General features: G+C 41.7%; 1 protein-coding gene across 3 annotated transcripts in view; it reads right to left on the bottom strand.

Moving 5' to 3' along the window:
* HTR4 (5-hydroxytryptamine receptor 4) overlaps window positions 1-21,375 on the bottom strand; it is a 468,365-nt gene that overhangs the window by 120,335 nt on the left and 326,655 nt on the right. For all 3 annotated transcript variants that reach the window (XM_083182034.1, XM_083182033.1, XM_083182032.1), the window contains one exon: window positions 10,746-11,314. In XM_083182034.1, coding sequence (XP_083038160.1) covers window positions 10,746-11,314 — 569 coding nt within the window. The remainder of the gene's footprint in view (window positions 1-10,745; window positions 11,315-21,375) is intronic.

Below are 21,375 nucleotides of genomic sequence, written 5' to 3'. Positions count from 1 at the left end.
GTGTACTCCCCCGTGTCCGCCCATGTTTCCGCCCCGTTTTGCCCACTTTGAAACTACGCCCATGTGTCATTCCGCATGACGCCCATAATACGCCCATATTTCCCGACTGATTGCGGTGCACAGTTTTGTACGGGATTTGCCCGAACAGGTACGGAGTCAATGCGTGGCACATGCGCGTTGCGTTCTCCACGCATGCGCAGACGCCGTAAAGACGCGATCCGAAAGTATGCGGTAAAGTACGCGTCAATCAGAATAAGGGCCTAAGTCTGCAGTGGGAGCTGCTGACAAGGAGGGGTTGGGGTATTTTCTTATGACCTGTCACAGGTATTTATATTAAATAAACCTATTTTTCCAAGAATTTATGTTTTAAGCTTGATAATTGGAATTTCTGGATTGAATGATTGAATTTGGTGGTCTGCTTTGATCTTTTAAATATAAAATACTGTAACTGCCCCCCCCATTGATCTCCTTTATACATAAATAAATGGGTTGTGGTGGGTAGTTGTATTGTAATGTTGGGGCGTAACCTCCCTCACCCGTATTGTTTATGAGTTTACAAATTGTGTGGTTACTGTAACTATGTGCTGGTGTAAGAATGAGATCAAAGGTCCCACCCTGATGCTGGAAGTGTGGCGGTGGGTAGTGGTGACTGTGCAGTGGGGAGCAATGCAGCCGGAGTGGCATTTCAAACTTGGCACCAATCCTGCCGCCAATAAGAAATACGAATCATGGCTCCCAAATTGGCAGCCAATCAGAAATGGCCACGGCAAAGCAATCAGAGCTCACCACCCCGCACTCCGTTTCACCCCCGGTGTCTGACATCTACACTGCCAGTAAGCAGAAGAAGACAAGTCAGATGTTGGAATGGGGGCACCCCTAGAGCAGAGAAGACGCGGAGGGAGCCAGAAGTGGCTCCAAAAGACGTCAGCCGGAAGAAAAGCTCTGGCGGCTGCCGAAGAGGCCAGAAGATGCCAGGATCAGCAAAGATCCCGGGTGCCGTTTGGCAGAGAAGAAGAAGTGACGCTGCTTGCAAGGACGGGCCAGCGGCAGAAAAAGAAAGATGGCCACTGGAGAGGCAAAAGGGGAGGAAAGAAAAATAGCTTGCAAAGCTCACCACCACAGCCTCTCCTAACTACAGGTAGGCAGCCATGGGCTACCTACCCCTATCCACTCCCTAGACCACCAGGTGTTTGGGCATTAGGCATTTGTGGCATATTCAGGCTCCTTTGGCCTATGGTACAATAGTCAGCCCTCTTGGCCTGTGGGTTATTACGGTTGGGCCCTCCTGGCTGAATAGGTTGGGCCTTAGGCCTGAGGCCCCCAGTAGCCGGGCGCTAGTCTCAAGGCCCAGCAGTAGCCAGGTGCTAAGCCTGAGGCCCCATCAGTTGAGCTCTAGGCCTGTGGGCTGTGTATTCAGGCACTAGGCCTGTGGGCAGGTAAATAGAGGGCTCTAGGCCCATCATTGTAACCCCATGGAGGGATAATAGTGATCCTGAGCACTAGGATCAATTACTTTTTCCCTTGGTATTGATAGGTGAACAGACTTTCCACTTCTCAAATATTCCAAGTATACCAGCAGGTGGAGGAGTGGTCTAATTTCCCGTGGGTAATTGGGGTAGGAGGTGCAAAAGCTGTGTGGCTGTTACTTCTCCGGTCCCCAAGTAGGTTTAGCAGAAGTGTTCTTGTGCATGTGTGAACTGGCCAGCTCTAGATACAGATGGAATTGTATGACAGAAGATAGAGATTTAATGGGCAGTTCTATCATTTGACCTTGCACTGTTATGCTGAATGTTGTTTCCTGTGGAGGTCAGAATTTGTTATAGAACTGTTACTTTGTGCCATACCACACACATAGTCAGTTTGAGGGCTTTGTGATGCAATTTAGTTAGTTGCGTGTCACACTAAATGTCGTTAGGCTCGGTATGACTCTTTTGTTGTTGTCTCCTTACAGGGGAGTAAGTGGAGAAGCAGAAGAAGTGCAAGATAAGTGCAGTGAGTTTCATCTCTGTTCATCTGTCTTGTGTGTGTTGGTCTCTGCCTATCTCCCTTTCTTCTGGGTGGACAGCGGACCTTGCACTCTGGTGCAAGGTTGAATTTTCACCTAGGTGCACAAGAGGAGCTCTGAGGCCAAGAGTGCCGAGGATGACTTTCCATAAAGCCAAAAGCTACTTTTGAAGTCACTTTGGGGGACGGAGGGTGCATCGGTTGGCATCTACAAAAGACAGTACTCACCTCCACTCCTTACTCCTTGGTCATCATGCCCGTGTGCAGGCGAGTTACCAGGACTGTGGTTAATCACAGCCTGAAGGTAAGTGGTCAAAGCGCCACACCAACCCCCCACAGTAGAAACATATTATTTAAAAGTCTAATCAAACGTATAATTGCAATACTGTCAAACTGCACAGTATAAAATATTTGCAATATCCATTTATAAAAGGTTCTATTTTGCACAGTACTTGATAGAACCAGACTTGTTCTCCTCTGTTGAAATCTGAATGTTACTGGAGGAACTGCATATCATTTCAGTGAGGTACCAACTACAGTATAGCTTCTTTACCTCTTGTGTAAACTATAATCAGCGCTATAGGTCTAGCGAATGTTGATTTAAAAGATAACTTAACGTTGTAAGAATCATTGCAGTACAGGGTATTGGTTGTGTAATCATGTTATGCTTTAGATATAGATATTGGAGGTTAAGCTTATCAAAAGTGCTGTGATGAGATGATATCGGTGGCAAACCCATGTTTTCCTGGTAGATGTGTACGAGAACAGGGTTGAGCTGATCAGCATTATCTGCCCCCAGTATTTATAGAAACATAGAATTTGACGGCAGATAAGAACCACTTGGCCCATCTAGTCTGCCCCTTTTTTAAACATGTTACCTCAAACCATATTTGATCCTTATTTTTTTTGGTAAGGATATCAATATGCCTATCCCAAGCATGTTTAAATTAAATGTGTATTTGCCTCTACCACTTCTGATGGGAGGCTATTCCACTTATCTACTACTCTTTCTGTGAAGTAATTCTTCCTTACATTTCTCCTGAATCTTCCTCCCTCTAGTTTCAGTGCATGTCCTCTTGTTCTGCTGCTCCTCTTCCTGTGAAGAATGTCTCCCACCTGTACCTTGTTAAAGCCCTTGATATATTTGAAAGTTTCTATCATGTCCCCCCCCTTTCCCTTGTCTGCTCCAAAGTATACATATTAAGTTCTATTAGTCTTTTCTGGTACGTTTTGTGATATAGGCCATGCACCATTTTAGTTGCCCTTCTTGGTACAGTCTCTAATGTATTTATATCCTTCTGGTATTTATGGTCTCCCAAACTCTTCTGTTACTGTATATTGCACTGTTAGGGTCTCTCTTTTAGGAAGAATCTGAGATAGTTCATAGGGTAGCAGTTTATGTCAGTAGTTTCCATTGAGCTTCATATATACAATGCAGACTTTATTTCCCCAAACCTTACACATCTTCTACACAGTCTGACCCGAACCTGCCCATGCAGCCAAACCCTTCTCAAAGTTCTGCATAATCCAAAAGGCCAGTACTTACCTTAGGATAACACTTTTGTACTTTTGATTGTAGGCATCCTCACTGCCAGGATCTTGACCATATCCCACTCTGCATACATGCCTTCCAATATTGCTAATGGTAATTTAGGACAGGCAACATGTTGGCAAATTGGGCATGGCCACAATCCTGAATGTTGTCACATAAGAACATGAACATTTATGGTGTACTTATGGAAATACAAGCCAATCAAATGTAAATCTAGACAAAGCAGATGATATTGGTATAACGGAACAGCTCGTTGACATGCCCACTGAAATTGGGTAGAGGACTGGGAGGTATGTCTACACATGTTAATGTAGACAAAATACTGTAGGTCTACACATATTAAAACAGACAGAAACTGTACTACATAGTTAGTTGAAGATAAACTATAACATACAGTACATCCCCAACATGTACACATGCAAAATCCAGAGACCAGCTCCCAATCTGTCCAAACTTTACCCAGAAGTGCCCATTTTGGGATTAAACTATGCCCAGTCTCTTCTTTTGTGGTCCATGAATCAGGACAGTTGGGAGGTATGTTGTGCTCAAATAAGGCCTGGAATCCTGTTGGTTTAGAAGCTATAAATCACATAACCATTGCAATGCATAATTTGCAAATAATATGTTATATGTTATTTGATCATCATACTAAATAATTAATTTAGATGGCAGTGATTAAGTTAAAAGATTGATTCACTATACAGACACACAATTCAACCCATTACAGTAATATAAGATAATGCTGGCATGACTATGGTAACTCGTTAATTAAATAAATTCTAGTTAATTTGATTTGAAATCTACAAACAGAATCATGACTAATGTTTTCCTTTCAAATACTTAGTTGTTAAAAACAAGCTAATGGTAATGATTTACATCTCACCTAGGCAAGCAACTTGGGCAGTGGTGGGAGTCAAATAAATTAACAACAGGTTCTATGTCCCAATGATACCAAAAGATGTACCGAAAGGTAGTTTAATAATTCATGCATTAAATACTCATATAAGAATAAAATGGGTACACAAAACAAGACTACACACCATAATGCCCATCACACATTGTGCATTGTGATGCCCATTACACGTTATACGACACACCATGATGCAGATTACATATTTGCCACATAAAGTGCCATTTGCCTACATGCGTATTGCTAGGGGGTTTGCCTCATCACAGCTGCTAAGGTGTGTGAATATGCATAAGAAAATACACACAATGAGGCTGCCATTTTGTGGGTTGCAACTTGAAAGTTACTTGAAAAACAATATGCAGCAGCGGCAACCCCTCAGGGGGGGATGCAGTTACAATCCCGGCGGTCGGGATCCCGGCGTTCAGAATCCCGACGCCGGAATCCCGACCGCCGAAATGGCGACACTTTCTCCCTCCTGGGGTGTCCACGACACCCCTGGAGGGAGAATAAATTAGTGTGCCGAGCGTAGCGCAGCGAGCCCGCAAGGGGGGGCGATCCACGTCCCCCCCTTGTCGGCATTTCGGCTGTCGGGATTCCGGCGTCGGGATTCTGAACGCCGGGATCCCGACCGCCGCGATTCAATACTGAATCCCTCAGGGGCACTGGGTTCATAAAAAATATGTTCTGTGAATGTTCTGTAAATGGGGCTGAAGTGAAACTGTGTGCGTTTTCTTATGCAGATTCACAGTGGTTTCACTTCAGCTACATTCATACCTCAGACGTGGGGCTGGCGGTCCCACAGCAGCAGGCAGGCTCTGGGCAGCTTTTGGCAGTCCTGGGACTAGCATCACTGCGGTCTGGCGGTGAGGGGCGGCAATGTATTTTAATACATCCTGCCCTATAAGACATCATCAGTTCTCTAACTGGACTCTACTGCCGGGAACCCTCTTCTGGTTAGTTTTGCGAAGTGTAGCCTATAGACTACTATGGTGGTTACTGCTGTCTTCAGGTGGCATTATCTGGGAGCCAAGCTTGATAATCTTACAGCATTGCTTCCCCCCATAGTTTCTTTGGGTACTGCAGCTGCTGTCGGAAATGGGGGTAATCCCCAAAAACAGATGTTTTCTGGCAATATGATGTAAATGTTTGCATCTGAGGTGAAGTACCGCCAGTGACCACTAGAGGCCACTCGGCGGACCAAATTACTCCCTATCAGAAAGTGAAATGAAAATTACCTGTATCAAACTTGCTGGATATGGAGAGAGAAATATGTGAAGAAAGAGATACAGATGGGTCACGGTCCATCTTTGCTGGGGATGGCGCTGGCGTCGCCAGCCGCCATCCCCCGCCAGCGCCATGGCGATCGTGAGAAGGGGGCGCGCGCGCACGAGAGGCGCGCGCGCCCCCTTCCGACGGCGCTTCCAAACGTTTCCCCGGGTCCAAGTATAGATCCCTGGGGTACTCCACTTGTAACCTTTCCCTCCTTTGACTGTACTCCGTTTACTACAACTCTCTGTTTTCTTATCCATTCAACTATCTTAGAATCCAATCCCAAGCTTTCAAGTTTATTTAACAGTCTGCGATGTGGGACAGTGTCAAAAGCTTTACTAAAGTCTAGATAAGCTACATCTACAGCCCCACCTTGATCTATTACTTTAGTCACCCAGTCAAAAAAGTCAATAAGATTTGTTTGACATGATCTTCCCCCAGTAAACCCACGCTGTTTTGGATCCTGTAAATTGCTGGTTTTGAGATATTCTACAACTCTTTGTTTTAAGAGTGTTTCCATCAATTTCCCTACTACTGATGTAAGGCTCACTGGTCGATAGTTGCTTACCTCTTCCTTGCTTCCACTTTTGTGCAGTGGGACTACATTCGCTGTTTTCCAGTCCTCTGGGATTACTCCAGTAGCTAGTGACTGGTTGAATAATTCTGTTATTGGTTTTACCAGCTCCCCTTTAAGCTCTTTTAGTATCCTTGGATGTATCCCATCTGGCCCCATTGATTTATCCACTTTCAGTTTTGAGAGTTCTGTGAGGACTTTCTCCTCTGTAAATGTACTTGTCTCTCCCTCAGTTTTCTGACTATACTTGCAACTTAACTGTGGCCCCTTCCCCTCTCTTTCAGCAGTGAATACTGAGCAAAAATAATTATTAATATTATCTGCTATTACATTGTCCCCCTCAAGAAAACTTCCACTCTCTGTCTTCAGTCTAATTATTCCACTTTTTGTTTTGAGTAGCCAGGGGAGGGGGAGATTAACGCAGATTTCTGCTGTGTCCTGGCGCCCACCCGCTGCCGAAGATTGCCGCTGGCGGCTGACAACCAGCCAGGGATGGGGACAGCGAGTTTAACATGGTAGGGCTCCGGTGCGGGACGGGGGGAGGGCGGACGGGCATCCGAATCACTCACCATCACCGAATAGCTCAATAAGTGCTTGACAGTGCATGGCAGGGCCCAGCTTCCTTCCTCCTGCTCTCGTAAGTGGAAAAAGGGAGAGGAAAAGGGGTTTGGGGGAGGGGAAGGATAAGGAGTATGACCGCACTGGTATTTATGAAGAAAGAATTAATAAAAGGTGATGGTTTAGATCTGTGAGAACTGACTATTTTCCTAGTATCAGGAACAGTGAATTCCAGAGCACTCAGACAGTGTGTGTCTTATGGTGCCTCTGTATGGGACAGTCAGTCGTGCACCCCAGAGTAACAATTGTAATGAAACAATGCCAAGGGAGGAGGAGAAAAAAGAAAAACTCTTGGTGGGGGCACCCTTATATCACAGATCTGGGTTTATGAGAATTATTTAAGATTTAACCTTTATTTAGGATGCTCTAAAATGCTAATGTTGGTTCTTGTACCTGGTTGATATTCTAAAAAAGCGCAGCAAAAATATGTATGATGATAGTAAGGAGACTCTCACTGATCTCAGTATGGGTTATAGATAATCCTCATTATTCCCACAATTAACACCAAATTAAGGTCTGTTTTGATGGGGTTTTTAAATCATAGGATTTTTTTCTCTAAAACCAGTTGTGTCTCACAATGCGGCAGGGATTTCTGCAGCATGAAGTGCAGCAGTATTTATATAATGCAATGCGGGGGCACACAGATTATTCAAAAGATCGTTATGCTATAATAAAGCAAAGTACAGTTTAGGTAGAAGTAAATCCACTGGTAAAGACCAGTGGTTACCTGGAAGACCTGACCGGTGTGGTAATGGGAGGCCGGGATGTGGTCTGCTGCTGTACCGAAAAAAGGAGAGTGAGCGCTCGCCGCTTCCTGCTGGCGTCCCTGCCTGGAGTAAGCCGGTCACGTGTGTGCACCACGTGACACAGCGGAATCCCTCTGACGTACGTTTCGCTACGCTTGGTCACAGAGGAAGTTCCTCTGCGGGAACTTTCTTGCTGCTGCTACTCCTCCTGTGGCTCAATACCGCCCTCCAGTGGCCGGCGCCCTAGGAAAATGCCTAAACCTGCCTAGTGGTGGCGCCAGCCCTGGTTACAGTTCCTCCTTCATACTTAGAAAAGGGAATTTAAAAACATGAGAGCTGACATACTGTATTATACCTTTCCAGTAATGCAAACACCGCTATTTATATTTACCGTCTTGCACATTCTCAGTGATTTCCCTCCATAAAGCAATATGCGCTTACTTTTGTAAGACTGAGGGATAAATGTAAGAACTCACATTATGGGGAGAAGCAGCATCAGCGCACCTTATGTTTGTTGATGCTGCTTCTTTCGTGTACAAAAGCAGTGATTACTGGCAATTGTGTCCTTGTCATTATCAATGCAGCTATCTACAAGATAGCACACCGATATGTTTGGCAATGACTATTTTGACACCTGTAGCTCGGTTTCAACAGCTGCAGGTGTGCACATCATTGTCCATACACTACAGCAGGGGCTCAGCAGATGAACGGGAAGTCTCATGCATCCCCAGTCAGCCGGCTGGTGGTGTATCAACACTAGGCTGATGCGCTGTTAGGGTGGTCTGGCAAGGAATGTTGGCAGGTGGAGTTTTTACTCTCCAACTCTGATAGCCAAGATGTTCATACATCTCAGCGCTAATGCTTCCTGCGATGAGGCTAGGCAGGAAGAGCTATAGCAACATGATACATACAATTATAATACATCTGGTCTTAACCATCCACTTGGAGAAGACCTTGAAGAAATGAGCAAATTAATATCACATTTAACCAAATATATGTCTCAAAAAAATTATCATGGTGAAGGGATTTTTTGACGTTACATATCACAATTATGTGGAAATTGATATACTTTAATATGGCTAAACAGTGTTAATAACATTACCCTATTGTTCACAATGGTGGAATTTACTAAGATGGGACTTCTATTTCACATGGGATGTTGCTGTGGGAAACCAATAAGAATCGACTTATTTATTTAGCACCTTCTAGAAGATAATAGATAGTATCTGATTGGTTGCCCATAGCAACATCCCATCGGAAATAGGGGGAACTTTACTAAAATGGGAGTTCCATATGATAAAGTAACAAATTGTAATATACACAAGAGACAACATTGTCTGGGCAGTTCTTAATGTAATATACAATTACAAACATAGGCGTACGCACATTGAGTGTTAGGGGTGCACAGGCACAACCCTAATGCTGTGCCCACCCAAACTTTTGAACACCTCCCTGCCGCTAGCAATATCTGTTACCAAAGACTTTTGCTTTTTAGAACTATATTCCATTAAAATAAAGGTCCAATCAATTAATTATGTGTGTTTTACTTTGTTAATTGTACTAGACCATTGTCATATCACTACATTCCTGCATCATCCATATTTGGTTTTGACTTTATTTAATAACAGAGTAATTAGAAGATTAAAACTGAAATATGCAGGAGATTATGGTGTGGCTGAGAGACATTTACATTGTAGCGAGTGCCAATAGATGATGATAGACACGCCTGATTGGCGGTGTTAGACACACCCAATGGGCGGTGTTAGACATGCCCAATAGGTGGTGCTAGGCACACCCCTTTGACGGTGCACCCCCTAATAAATTGTGCTGCGCACGTCTGTGATTACAAATATGTTAAATACAAATACATATTGGATTAATTGTTTATTGTTTATAAAAAAAAATAATGTAGGCATCTTCTTTTCTGCAGTAGTCCAAATGGAAATGTCAGTTTAATATTATGAATTAACTAAACGCTTTGTAGTTCCCAGTACCGCCCATAGTACTTCCATTATTTCCATCAATATGGACACTTCTTGTTATACATGAATAGACCCAAGGTGTTTTATCTCATCATACTATTCCTACTGTATTTGAATCTTTACTCTGATACTTTATTTGGATTTGCCTCTGCTCAGATGTAGGGGTCCCATTGTATTTGTCATGTCAGTGATGAGTGAAATCTGCCTGTGTGCTAAAGTCATGTTCTGAGAGCAGGAACAGAGGGTGGGTTTGGTTGCTTCCATGTTATAGCAAATATGTACAGTATCATGCAGCTGCAAAAAATTGTCAAATTCACTAGACAGAGTACTTATCAACATATCAGAGGTGATAACACTATGCACATCATAAAGAATAACACTAACAAGCAATATATGGGTGTAAAAAGGCACAAAGATACAAACACTAAAGTTTATTTGAAATAAATTTCCCAGTGGCGGATGTACAGAGGCTTAAAGTGTGCAACATCATAGGGTCTACAGGCCAGATGTACTAAGCTTGAAAAGTGATAAAAGGGAGAGTGATAAACCACCAGCCATTCAGTTCCTGTCATGTCACAGGCTGTGTTTGAAAAATGACAAGTAGGAGCTGATTGGCTGGTGGATTTTTCCACTCTCCATTTTATCATTTTTCATGGCTTAGTACATCTCTTGATCACCAATACAAGCCCCATGTCCCCAAGATGTAAGTGGAATAGCCTCCCATCAGAGGTGGTAGAGGCTAAGACAGCAGAACAATTTAAACATGCTTGGGATAGGCATATGAATATCCTTACAAAGAAATAAGGATTAAAAAGGGTTGAGATTACCCGAAGGGTAAAAAAAAGGGGCAGACTAGATGGGCCAAATGGTTCTTATCTGCCATCAAATTCTATGTTTCTATGTTTCTAAGATGCAATAGCAGCATCAACAACCATCTTCCAAATTATTGATATGGTGATTTATCGTCCTCCATGATGCTATCAACTATCTTACAAATGTTATACAGTTAGAATAGTATACTATAAAGTATGCAATATTCACTAAAACAAGCAACTAATAAACATTTTTGAAAGGCGTAAAACGTACTCACCTAAGTACATGTGTGGATCCATTAATTGTTGTTGTTGAACATGGAACGGTTTGTCCCAGTATTGAAGGCCTTCGATACTTCTCATCTCCACAGCACAAAATAATGAGGAAGGCACGCCTGAAAGACTTGTTCAGAAAGGCATACAGGAAAGGGTTCAACCCTGAATTTATGTAGCCTAACCAGAGAAAAGCTGTCCACAGCTGTCCTGGTACAGAGTAGTCTATGAAAGGGTCAATCACATTGGTGATAAAAAATGGTGCCCAGCAAAGGCAGAAACAGCCCATGATAATGCACAACGTCTTAGCAGCTTTGGTTTCTGTCTTCATCCTGTGAGTGGTATGTTGATCAGGATGCTGATGCCGATGGTCCACTGGGGCCCCAGCCCGTTGTAAAACTCCAATTTGTCTGGCATGTTCCCGAGCTGTGATGTAAATGCGGTAGTAAGCAAGCACCATCAAGAAAAAAGGAATGTAAAAAGCTACCACTGAACATGTTATAGCATACGGCTTGTTGACCATAAAGATACAGTATGTTGAATTGGAATCTTTACTGAATTTTCTCTTTTCTATCTGAAAAAAAAAGTAAAGAGATGTGAAAATGTTTTACTGTAACTGTGAAACTAGCTTTATTTATAAAAAAAACAAATACATGCAGACATGCAACAGATTCGCTCAATAAATAAATCAGATAACATTATTTCCATACTTTGAGAGAAATGATTGGTTGATTATTGGTATTTGTTGTTGAACTATATTCTTGAGGCAAATATAGATTTACAGTATGCTGGCAATGACTTCTCCCATTTAACTTCAGAATTTTCCAAGGATCTGATTCACAGGAGGATGCCATGCCGACATTTGTGGATCTCAGCACTTTATTTTGTATTGTGCGTGGAGTATAGTTGAACCATGTACACTCGTATCTAGAATATTAAAGGCGGTAGCAGCTAGAGCTTATTAGCAGAGTGAATGACTGTCGGGGGCGTTTCGGGGGGACAATAGAAACACAAGTGTGTTATGGCCACGTTAGGGGGGGGGGGTGTCTGAGCCTTCAACTGTGCATGCAGGCATAATGCGGGTATAATGGTTGCTCAGATGATCGATGGTGCAGCCAATATGTGTTTAATGATGCACATTTGTTACGCTGCTGGTGGCCAGCTCTATATAACCCCCAGCATCTGTGTCAGTAGCATATTTTCACAAATCAAAGTCATATTGGGAGTTGCATGATCCCCTGAATCATGCCCTATGTCATTGTGCATCGTATGTACCCTTACTTTAGTTATAGTATAGAACCTAAGAAACTTAACACATAAGATGCACAGTTTGCTCATTGTCTCTTATATAGATGCATAATATTTAACACCACAATTTATCATCAGGTTGGCAGCCCCACAACTAGACATGGGAAAAGATTGCCTTGCGTTTCCAGGCCTACTTCAACCACAACACACAGAACTAATAAATGTCCCAAGATGCAGCCAGTGCATTGCTGGAACTTTTCTACTCATGGTCTGTTCTGCCGTGTAATTCTTTAATGGGTCTTAATCTGATGGTGGGGTGCCTGCACATGTGAAAGATAGGTCCTGGATGGGTGCCAACTAAGCTGCAGCCTGATTGACAACCTGCTGACATATGAGAGCAGTTGGTGGACATAGTTGGAAAAGGGGGAGTAATGCTCCTGTTTTGTGGGAGAAGCGAGTCTGGGGTCTGCGTCTTATGACACAGACCCCATCTAAAATATACTAACTATGAATTCCAATGACTAATACCAGCAGCTCTGCATGTTTCTACATTCAATACATTATCTGCTGTATACTTTCAACTTTAGATTAAGTAAACTGACGCTGATTTCACAGTGCTTGTGTTTCCCAGGAGAGAACAACTTGGCTGGGGCAGCTATCATAATGATACACCATTGCCAGCCAACAGTGTAGTAGAGAGCCTGGACGGGCCCAGGTATTTCTGTGGGTGTGTGTCTTCATCAATGGAGGCATGGCCGTGCACCCTTAAAAGAAAAATAAATAGCACTTTAACACCTCCCTGGCAGGGGGAATGACCAGAGCCCCTTCATCAAACCTGGGCCCGGGTAATCAGTGCCCCCCCCCCTCCCCCTCCTCTTTCCGCCCCTGCTAGACAAGCCCCTATGTTCTAAATGCACAGGTCATGAGTGACAAAGAGGAAATCTATGAAGAGGAAATTGTGATGGATTTGAAATCACATTTGAAGAATAAAGATAAGCGAAGGATTATAATAAAGCAAACCGTACAAGGCTCTTTGAAATACTGTACCAACATTCCAAGTTTACATGTGCAAAGATTAGTAGGAGTGAGATCCATATAAAGGCTGATTGCATGTGAAGTGTTTTAGTGTACTAAAAAGAGATACCAGTAGGCGCCTCTTGCACACAAATATAAAATTTATTGAATGAACATATCATGCAAACATTATTTGCATTATTCAATTTAATAGACACAGGATATACACAAGAAAATAAATATAATGAATAGATAAGATATAATACACCTAAAAATGGAATCAAATCAAAACACAAATAATAAGAATAAAAAAAAATAAAAATAAAAATAAAATTAAAATAAAAATAAAAAATCATAAGAATAAATAAAAATAAAAAAATGAAGAAAAGGACAATACAAAAATAAATATATACTGTATAAAAATGTTATTATTAAAAAGCATGTGCAATGTTAGCAACTGTTTAAAGTGCAGTATATAGTTACCAAGTCCTGGTTAATTGATTTCTTTTCATATGCGCATATGAAGCCAGGAAATGATGTCCCAATTGGGGGATGAATCGCCAACACTTCGTGGGGATAAAGGAAAAAGGCTGTAGAATGACCCAACAGGGTATTTGTAATCCACAGAGATAATTTTTCCAAAGGCTTTTAAGTACCAGCAGGATAGGTGGTGTAACACTGTGGTCGACACTTGTGTCGATAAAGTCGGCAGCTTGCGATCTCTGCAACAAAGCTTGGTAGGGGAAAGGTGGACCACGCCAGATGCCCTGCGTACTGTGTTAGATGTTATCGGAGCGGCTGTGTCGGCCAGACAGCCAAACACAAGCCGCTGGACACTGACGCGGGCAGAGGCTGTTTAGAAGTGTCGGTCTCCTGCGCTCCACTGGAGACACGGGGCAGCTGTATGTTGCCGAGAGTTCAATATCTGCTGCCGTCTTCCGCAAAAAGCCGCTGCTGCGCCTGTAGGTAGTTGCCAGGGACCGAGGTGGGGTGGATGTAATAAGACTCAGTAATTGAGATTTACCTCCAGGTCCACTGGTTCAAATGGCGGCAGCGGGGCTCCTGTCCAAGACGCGTTTCGCCGCACTACGGCAGCTTTTTCAATTGGGAATAGGAAGTGCAGCTCTGTGGGCTGGTTTTATACCTTGATTTTGTACACAGGTGTGTGTGGCCAGTTGTCTGGGGCTACACAATTGGCAGCTTCATTTCAGTATTTCACTTTAAGACTCAGCTGCAGCAATTATTACAGCTTTCCTATTTAGCTATTTTCTGCACAAATAGCGATATATTCTTTTAGCACATACTTACATATATAATATATATATAATTAATTACAATAAAGAAAATAAAATGAAATCAACAAAAGAATATTAGTAAATAAAAATGAAAATAAAATAAAATAAAATAAAAATAAAATAAAATGAAATGAAATAAAATAAAATAAAAACAAAAACAGAAACAATTATAATTATAGTGTATACAGACATTTCAAGGGGCGCGCAATGCGTTTCCCATTATATTTTGATGTGTCCGTAAGATACACACCTCGAATATTTATTCATATCCTAATTAAGGAAAAGTCACACTGACAGACTGTTAATGGGATCCTTGGTCATAAAGAATGCACCTTTAATATAATCTTAGATTGTCTTGTATCCGACTGTGTTCAAACCTATATATAATAATATTACTACTATAGGTAGGATGTATTTTAAACAAATTGATATAACTAGAAATAGAGTAACAGAGACTTAAAAAGCGAGGTTAGATACCCCGCATAAATAATACACAGATAGTGCATGATAACATATAAATATCAAAGTCTTCCTTATTAAAGTCGCGATATATCGCTAAGATTTGCGCGCAGCCTACAATGATATTTAGACACATAGGCACACAAAGCAATTACATTAAATCATACATAGACATTCGATGTGTCAAGATAAATGGTGTATGCACATATATCCGTTCTGGTATATGCGAAAGAGAACATATCAGCAAATATATATGTATCTCTCTCTATACGTGTGGGATACAATGTTTGATGTTTGTGACAATGCATTAGATGAATGTTAGAGCATATGCATCCCACATTTGAGACCAATGCACTATCCGAGATAAACGGATACACCCGACAATGGATTGGATCCCATAACATAATGGAACAGTGCATGCCGGTGGGGTAGATTTTAGAGCACACACAAGAGCGAGACAGTGGAGAGAGTACGAAAATCATTCATTATTTCAATGGAACATTTTTAAATTAGTTCTTTTTATATATTTATACACAAGAATAGGGAGTTGCTTCTTCTTTAGTACAGAGACCGATATAATAATGTTATGTGATTCTAAACGATTTTTTACGTTTTTAACAGTTTTTTATATATATATAACAAATTTTTAAGCGGTTTTTATCAATTTTTAGCAATTTGTGGGGAAAGGGATACACAATTTCTTAGAAAGGGTTATTTCGCAACTATGTATTAGCTTCTCGAAATTTCTTTAATTGTTTTTTGTTGTTTTCTATTTTTTTGTTTTTAATTTTTATTATTTATTTATTGATTGGTGAATTTTTAGAGGTTTATCAGGGGGTTTATGATTAATTGTTTAAATAAATTCAAGATCTATAGTCTCATTCATACCGTGGGGTTTAAGAGTCTGTAACTTCAGGATCCATGCCGCCTCTTGTCGACATAGAGTCCTGAAGCGATCTCCTCCACGGCTGGTATGAGCTATATGTTCCAAACCTATCACTCTAAGACCCACAGGGTCCCCACCATGATGTTCTGCAAAGTGGCGGGGTACACTGTGGTTCATGAGTTTCTTCACTATGTTCCTCCTATGTTCCAAGACTCTGGTCTTGAGGGGGCGAATAGTGCGTCCTACATAGTAGGTGTTACAAGGACATATTAATAAAAAGATTACATAATTAGTTGTACAATTAATGAACGTCTCTATGTTATAGATCTTTTCATGATTAGAAGCTGTGATTTTTTGAGTTTTGTTCATTACGTGCTTGCAGGTACCCCGCCACTTTGCAGAACATCATGGTGTACCCCGCCACTTTGCAGAACATCATGGTGGGGACCCTGTGGGTCTTAGAGTGATAGGTTTGGACAAGAGGCGGCATGGATCCTGAAGTTACAGACTCTTAAACCCCACGGTATGAATGAGACTATAGATCTTGAATTTATTTAAACAATTAATCATAAACCCCCTGATAAACCTCTAAAAATTCACCAATCAATAAATAAATAATAAAAATTAAAAACAAAAAAATAGAAAACAACAAAAAACAATTAAAGAAATTTCGAGAAGCTAATACATAGTTGCGAAATAACCCTTTCTAAGAAATTGTGTATCCCTTTCCCCACAAATTGCTAAAAATTGATAAAAACCGCTTAAAAATTTGTTATATATATATATATATATATAAAAAACTGTTAAAAACGTAAAAAATCGTTTAGAATCACATAAAATTATTATATCGGTCTCTGTACTAAAGAAGAAGCAACTCCCTATTCTTGTGTATAAATATATAAAAAGAACTAATTTAAAAATGTTCCATTGAAATAATGAATGATTTTCGTACTCTCTCCACTGTCTCGCTCTTGTGTGTGCTCTAAAATCTACCCCACCGGCATGCACTGTTCCATTATGTTATGGGATCCAATCCATTGTCGGGTGTATCCGTTTATCTCGGATAGTGCATTGGTCTCAAATGTGGGATGCATATGCTCTAACATTCATCTAATGCATTGTCACAAACATCAAACATTGTATCCCACACGTATAGAGAGAGATACATATATATTTGCTGATATGTTCTCTTTCGCATATACCAGAACGGATATATGTGCATACACCATTTATCTTGACACATCGAATGTCTATGTATGATTTAATGTAATTGCTTTGTGTGCCTATGTGTCTAAATATCATTGTAGGCTGCGCGCAAATCTTAGCGATATATCGCGACTTTAATAAGGAAGACTTTGATATTTATATGTTATCATGCACTATCTGTGTATTATTTATGCGGGGTATCTAACCTCGCTTTTTAAGTCTCTGTTACTCTATTTCTAGTTATATTAATTTGTTTGAAATACATCCTACCTATAGTAGTAATATTATTATATATAGGTTTGAACACAGTCGGATACAAGACAATCTAAGATTATATTAAAGGTGCATTCTTTATGACCAAGGATCCCATTAACAGTCTGTCAGTGTGACTTTTCCTTAATTAGGATATGAATAAATATTCGAGGTGTGTATCTTACGGACACATCAAAATATAATGGGAAACGCATTGCGCGCCCCTTGAAATGTCTGTATACACTATAATTATAATTGTTTCTGTTTTTGTTTTTATTTTATTTCATTTCATTTCATTTTATTTTATTTTTATTTTATTTTATTTTATTTTATTTTCATTTTTATTTACTAATATTCTTTTGTTGATTTCATTTTATTTTCTTTATTGTAATTAATTATATATATATTATATATGTAAGTATGTGCTAAAAGAATATATCGCTATTTGTGCAGAAAATAGCTAAATAGGAAAGCTGTAATAATTGCTGCAGCTGAGTCTTAAAGTGAAATACTGAAATGAAGCTGCCAATTGTGTAGCCCCAGACAACTGGCCACACACACCTGTGTACAAAATCAAGGTATAAAACCAGCCCACAGAGCTGCACTTCCTATTCCCAATTGAAAAAGCTGCCGTAGTGCGGCGAAACGCGTCTTGGACAGGAGCCCCGCTGCCGCCATTTGAACCAGTGGACCTGGAGGTAAATCTCAATTACTGAGTCTTATTACATCCACCCCACCTCGGTCCCTGGCAACTACCTACAGGCGCAGCAGCGGCTTTTTGCGGAAGACGGCAGCAGATATTGAACTCTCGGCAACATACAGCTGCCCCGTGTCTCCAGTGGAGCGCAGGAGACCGACACTTCTAAACAGCCTCTGCCCGCGTCAGTGTCCAGCGGCTTGTGTTTGGCTGTCTGGCCGACACAGCCGCTCCGATAACATCTAACACAGTATGCAGGGCATCTGGCGTGGTCCACCTTTCCCCTACCAAGCTTTGTTGCAGAGATCGCAAGCTGCCGACTTTATCGACACAAGTGTCGACCACAGTGTTACACCACCTATCCTGCTGGTACTTAAAAGCCTTTGGAAAAATTATCTCTGTGGATTACAAATACCCTGTTGGGTCATTCTACAGCCTTTTTCCTTTATCCCCACGAAGTGTTGGCGATTCATCCCCCAATTGGGACATCATTTCCTGGCTTCATATGCGCATATGAAAAGAAATCAATTAACCAGGACTTGGTAACTATATACTGCACTTTAAACAGTTGCTAACATTGCACATGCTTTTTAATAATAACATTTTTATATATATTTATTTTTGTATTGTCCTTTTCTTCATTTTTTTATTTTTATTTATTTTTATGATTTTTTATTTTTATTTTAATTTTATTTTTATTTTTATTTTTTTATTCTTATTATTTGTGTTTTGATTTGATTCCATTTTTAGGTGTATTATATCTTATCTATTCATTATATTTATTTTCTTGTGTATATCCTGTGTCTATTAAATTGAATAATGCAAATAATGTTTGCATGATATGTTCATTCAATAAATTTTATATTTGTGTGCAAGAGGCGCCTACTGGTATCTCTTTTTTGTAAACTCTTGCTTTTTGGGGGCGGCAACCCCCTCCTAGAGGGCAGCCATTTGCACACAGCACACACACATTAACCCACAGCGCTCAGAATCTCTTGTTGCTTTGTCCATTTTAGTGTACTGTAGCGTAAATTGACTTCACCTTAAGCTGGCAGATATATCGGCCAATCAATTGAATGACCAATACAGTATACCGTGGGCATGTTGGCAGTTATGTACAGGTGTGAGCGGATTTCAGCGCAATCTTGCTGGATGTATGGGCAGTCTGACTATACATTCTCCTAGTGTGAACCCAGCATTACTGCTACAATTACCAGTGTTGATAGTGCCTACCACCTGTTATCTGTAGCTGGTATTGCATATTTCTATCCTTTTAAATGTTATTTGTATCAAGCTAAACTTGAATAGTTTAGTATTACAGAACATACTAATCTATTTCTCAGTTTTCCCATTCACCTAGGTTTATCACTTGTATTTTATAAGGCAAGCAGAGGTTTCACCAGGTTGGGCCATAGTGAAGTGAAGAATACCTACTGCCGCTATACTGAAAGACCTGGTTGGATTCACTACAATGTCAGTTGTGATATAACTGGAATCTATTCAGTGATTCCAAAGATCATGTTCAGAGGCGCTTTATGAAATAAATGTGCAGACTCTTAATGGACTCTTTCCTCTCCGGCAGTGAAGTAGACTGTAGTAATGTGCTAGTATTGTGATAGTATTGTGATAGAGTCTACTGGGCATGTACAGGTCTCCAATAACATGGTGCCGCGTCACGTTCCCAAGAACACCTATTGCGTATGCATGAATCACTGTAAAATGGCTGTGGTAGCCCAGTGATTTTTGTTGCTGATGCCAGACCGACAGACAAGTGACTATAATTAGATAGATGTGTGCGCCCCCCTGGGGCTATGTGCACCACACAGCTTGCACCCATTATAGATACGACAGTGATCATGTTGTTTTTACTGGCATGGCCCTGTGTGGAGTTTGTATATTCTCCCCATGCTTGCGTAGGTTTCCTCTGTACTCCAATTTCTTGCCACATTCCAAAAATATACTACTAGGTTAATGGTCTCCCGAAAAAAAAAATAACCCTAGTGTATGTGAGAGCATGTACTGTACTTGTGATAGGGAATATAGTAGAGTAAGTGGTATATTTACAAAAATGCCAGCTTACAAAATGCACGTGTTGCCCATAGCAACCAATCAGATTTCAAGAAGGTGCTAGGTAATACTCCTTTCAGACCACATTCTCAACCCGGGATATTGCAGGGTTGTTACATCACCATCCTGGGTCAAGGTGTGGTGTGAAAGGGCCATCCTGGGTCAAGCATCCCAGGAGTTCAACCCTGGTCACCCACCAGGGTTGAACACGGTTCTAACCCGGGTCGAGAGGCAGTGTGGATGGGTAACCTGGGTCGAGTGACCCAGATCCTGTTCACAGTATGGAGGAGGCAGCGCTGTCAGCTCCAAGTGCTGCCTCCTCCCCCTGATGACGGGCTGCCCCTCAGTCCCACCCCATGTGACATCACCGATCAGGCAATAAGCCGGGTCGGATGATCAGCTTTTAGACTTAAAATGCCGGGTCACTCCTGGGACGGACCAGTGTGCTAATCCTGGCTGTGACCCGGAATTTGTGGTCTTAAAACGATATAAACGCTGAATACAAAAACCCTGCAGAATATTTTATGTTATATAAAAATCTAGTTAGAAATAATGGTACTTGTTTCCTAGCACGGCGCCCGTCGGGTTGATCGCATGCCTTAAGGTACTTAAGGCATGCGATCAACCCGATGGACCCGATTTATGTCAATCACCAGTGCATTTGCCGATGAAAGACAAAATCGCGTTGATCGGGTCCATCGCGGGCCATTATAATGGGCCGTGACGCGACCGACGCGATCAACCCGATTTTCCCATAGAGAATAATGTTAAATTACTTTTTAAAGTTAAAATCGGGTTGATCAACCCGATTTTACATAGGGAACAATGGGAAATGGGCCAATATGGCCAATTTCTCATTGTATAGGGTTAGAAAGTATGGTTAATGACCCCCCATTGTTAATGCCACCCCACTATTGATGCCAACCCGAAGCGTGGCGAGCGCAGCCAGCCCGCGAGGGGCGGCTGTACGCATCCTCCGACCTTTTCATACCCCCACTATCCACGTCGGTGTGGAGTTGATTTTATATAGTGCGGCGAGCCTGTGAAGTTATGCGCGTCCCCTCGCTGTGCTCCCCACGCTTCGGGCTCGGTGGCTCGCTGCGCTCGCCACACTATATAAATTTAACTCCACGCCGACGTGGATAGTGGGGGTATGAAAAGGTCGGAGGACACGTACCGCCGCCCCTTGCGGGTTGGAGGACACGTACCGCCGCCCCTTGCGGGCTCGCTGCGCTCGCCACGCTTCGGGTTGGCTTCAATAGTGGGGTGGCGTTAACAATGGGGGGCCATTTAAACCATCAGGGGGGGTTTGATATTAAAATGGGGGGTTTTGGGGCTTTTTACATTGAAATCAATGTAAAATCGGGTCTCAGGGACCATTTTACATTGATCCCAATGTAAAAATCGGGTCGATCGCGTCGGTCGCATCGCATGTGATTTGGTTGGCATGCGATGGACGCGATTTTTCCGACCCGATCAATACAATCAAAATCGGTGGCGCCGTGCTAGGA

This window comes from Crinia signifera, chromosome 4 (genome assembly GCF_055691185.1).
Source record: "Crinia signifera chromosome 4, ASM5569118v1, whole genome shotgun sequence".
Classification (NCBI taxonomy): Eukaryota; Metazoa; Chordata; class Amphibia; order Anura; family Myobatrachidae; genus Crinia; species Crinia signifera.
This window is presented reverse-complemented; position numbering and strand designations above follow the sequence as displayed.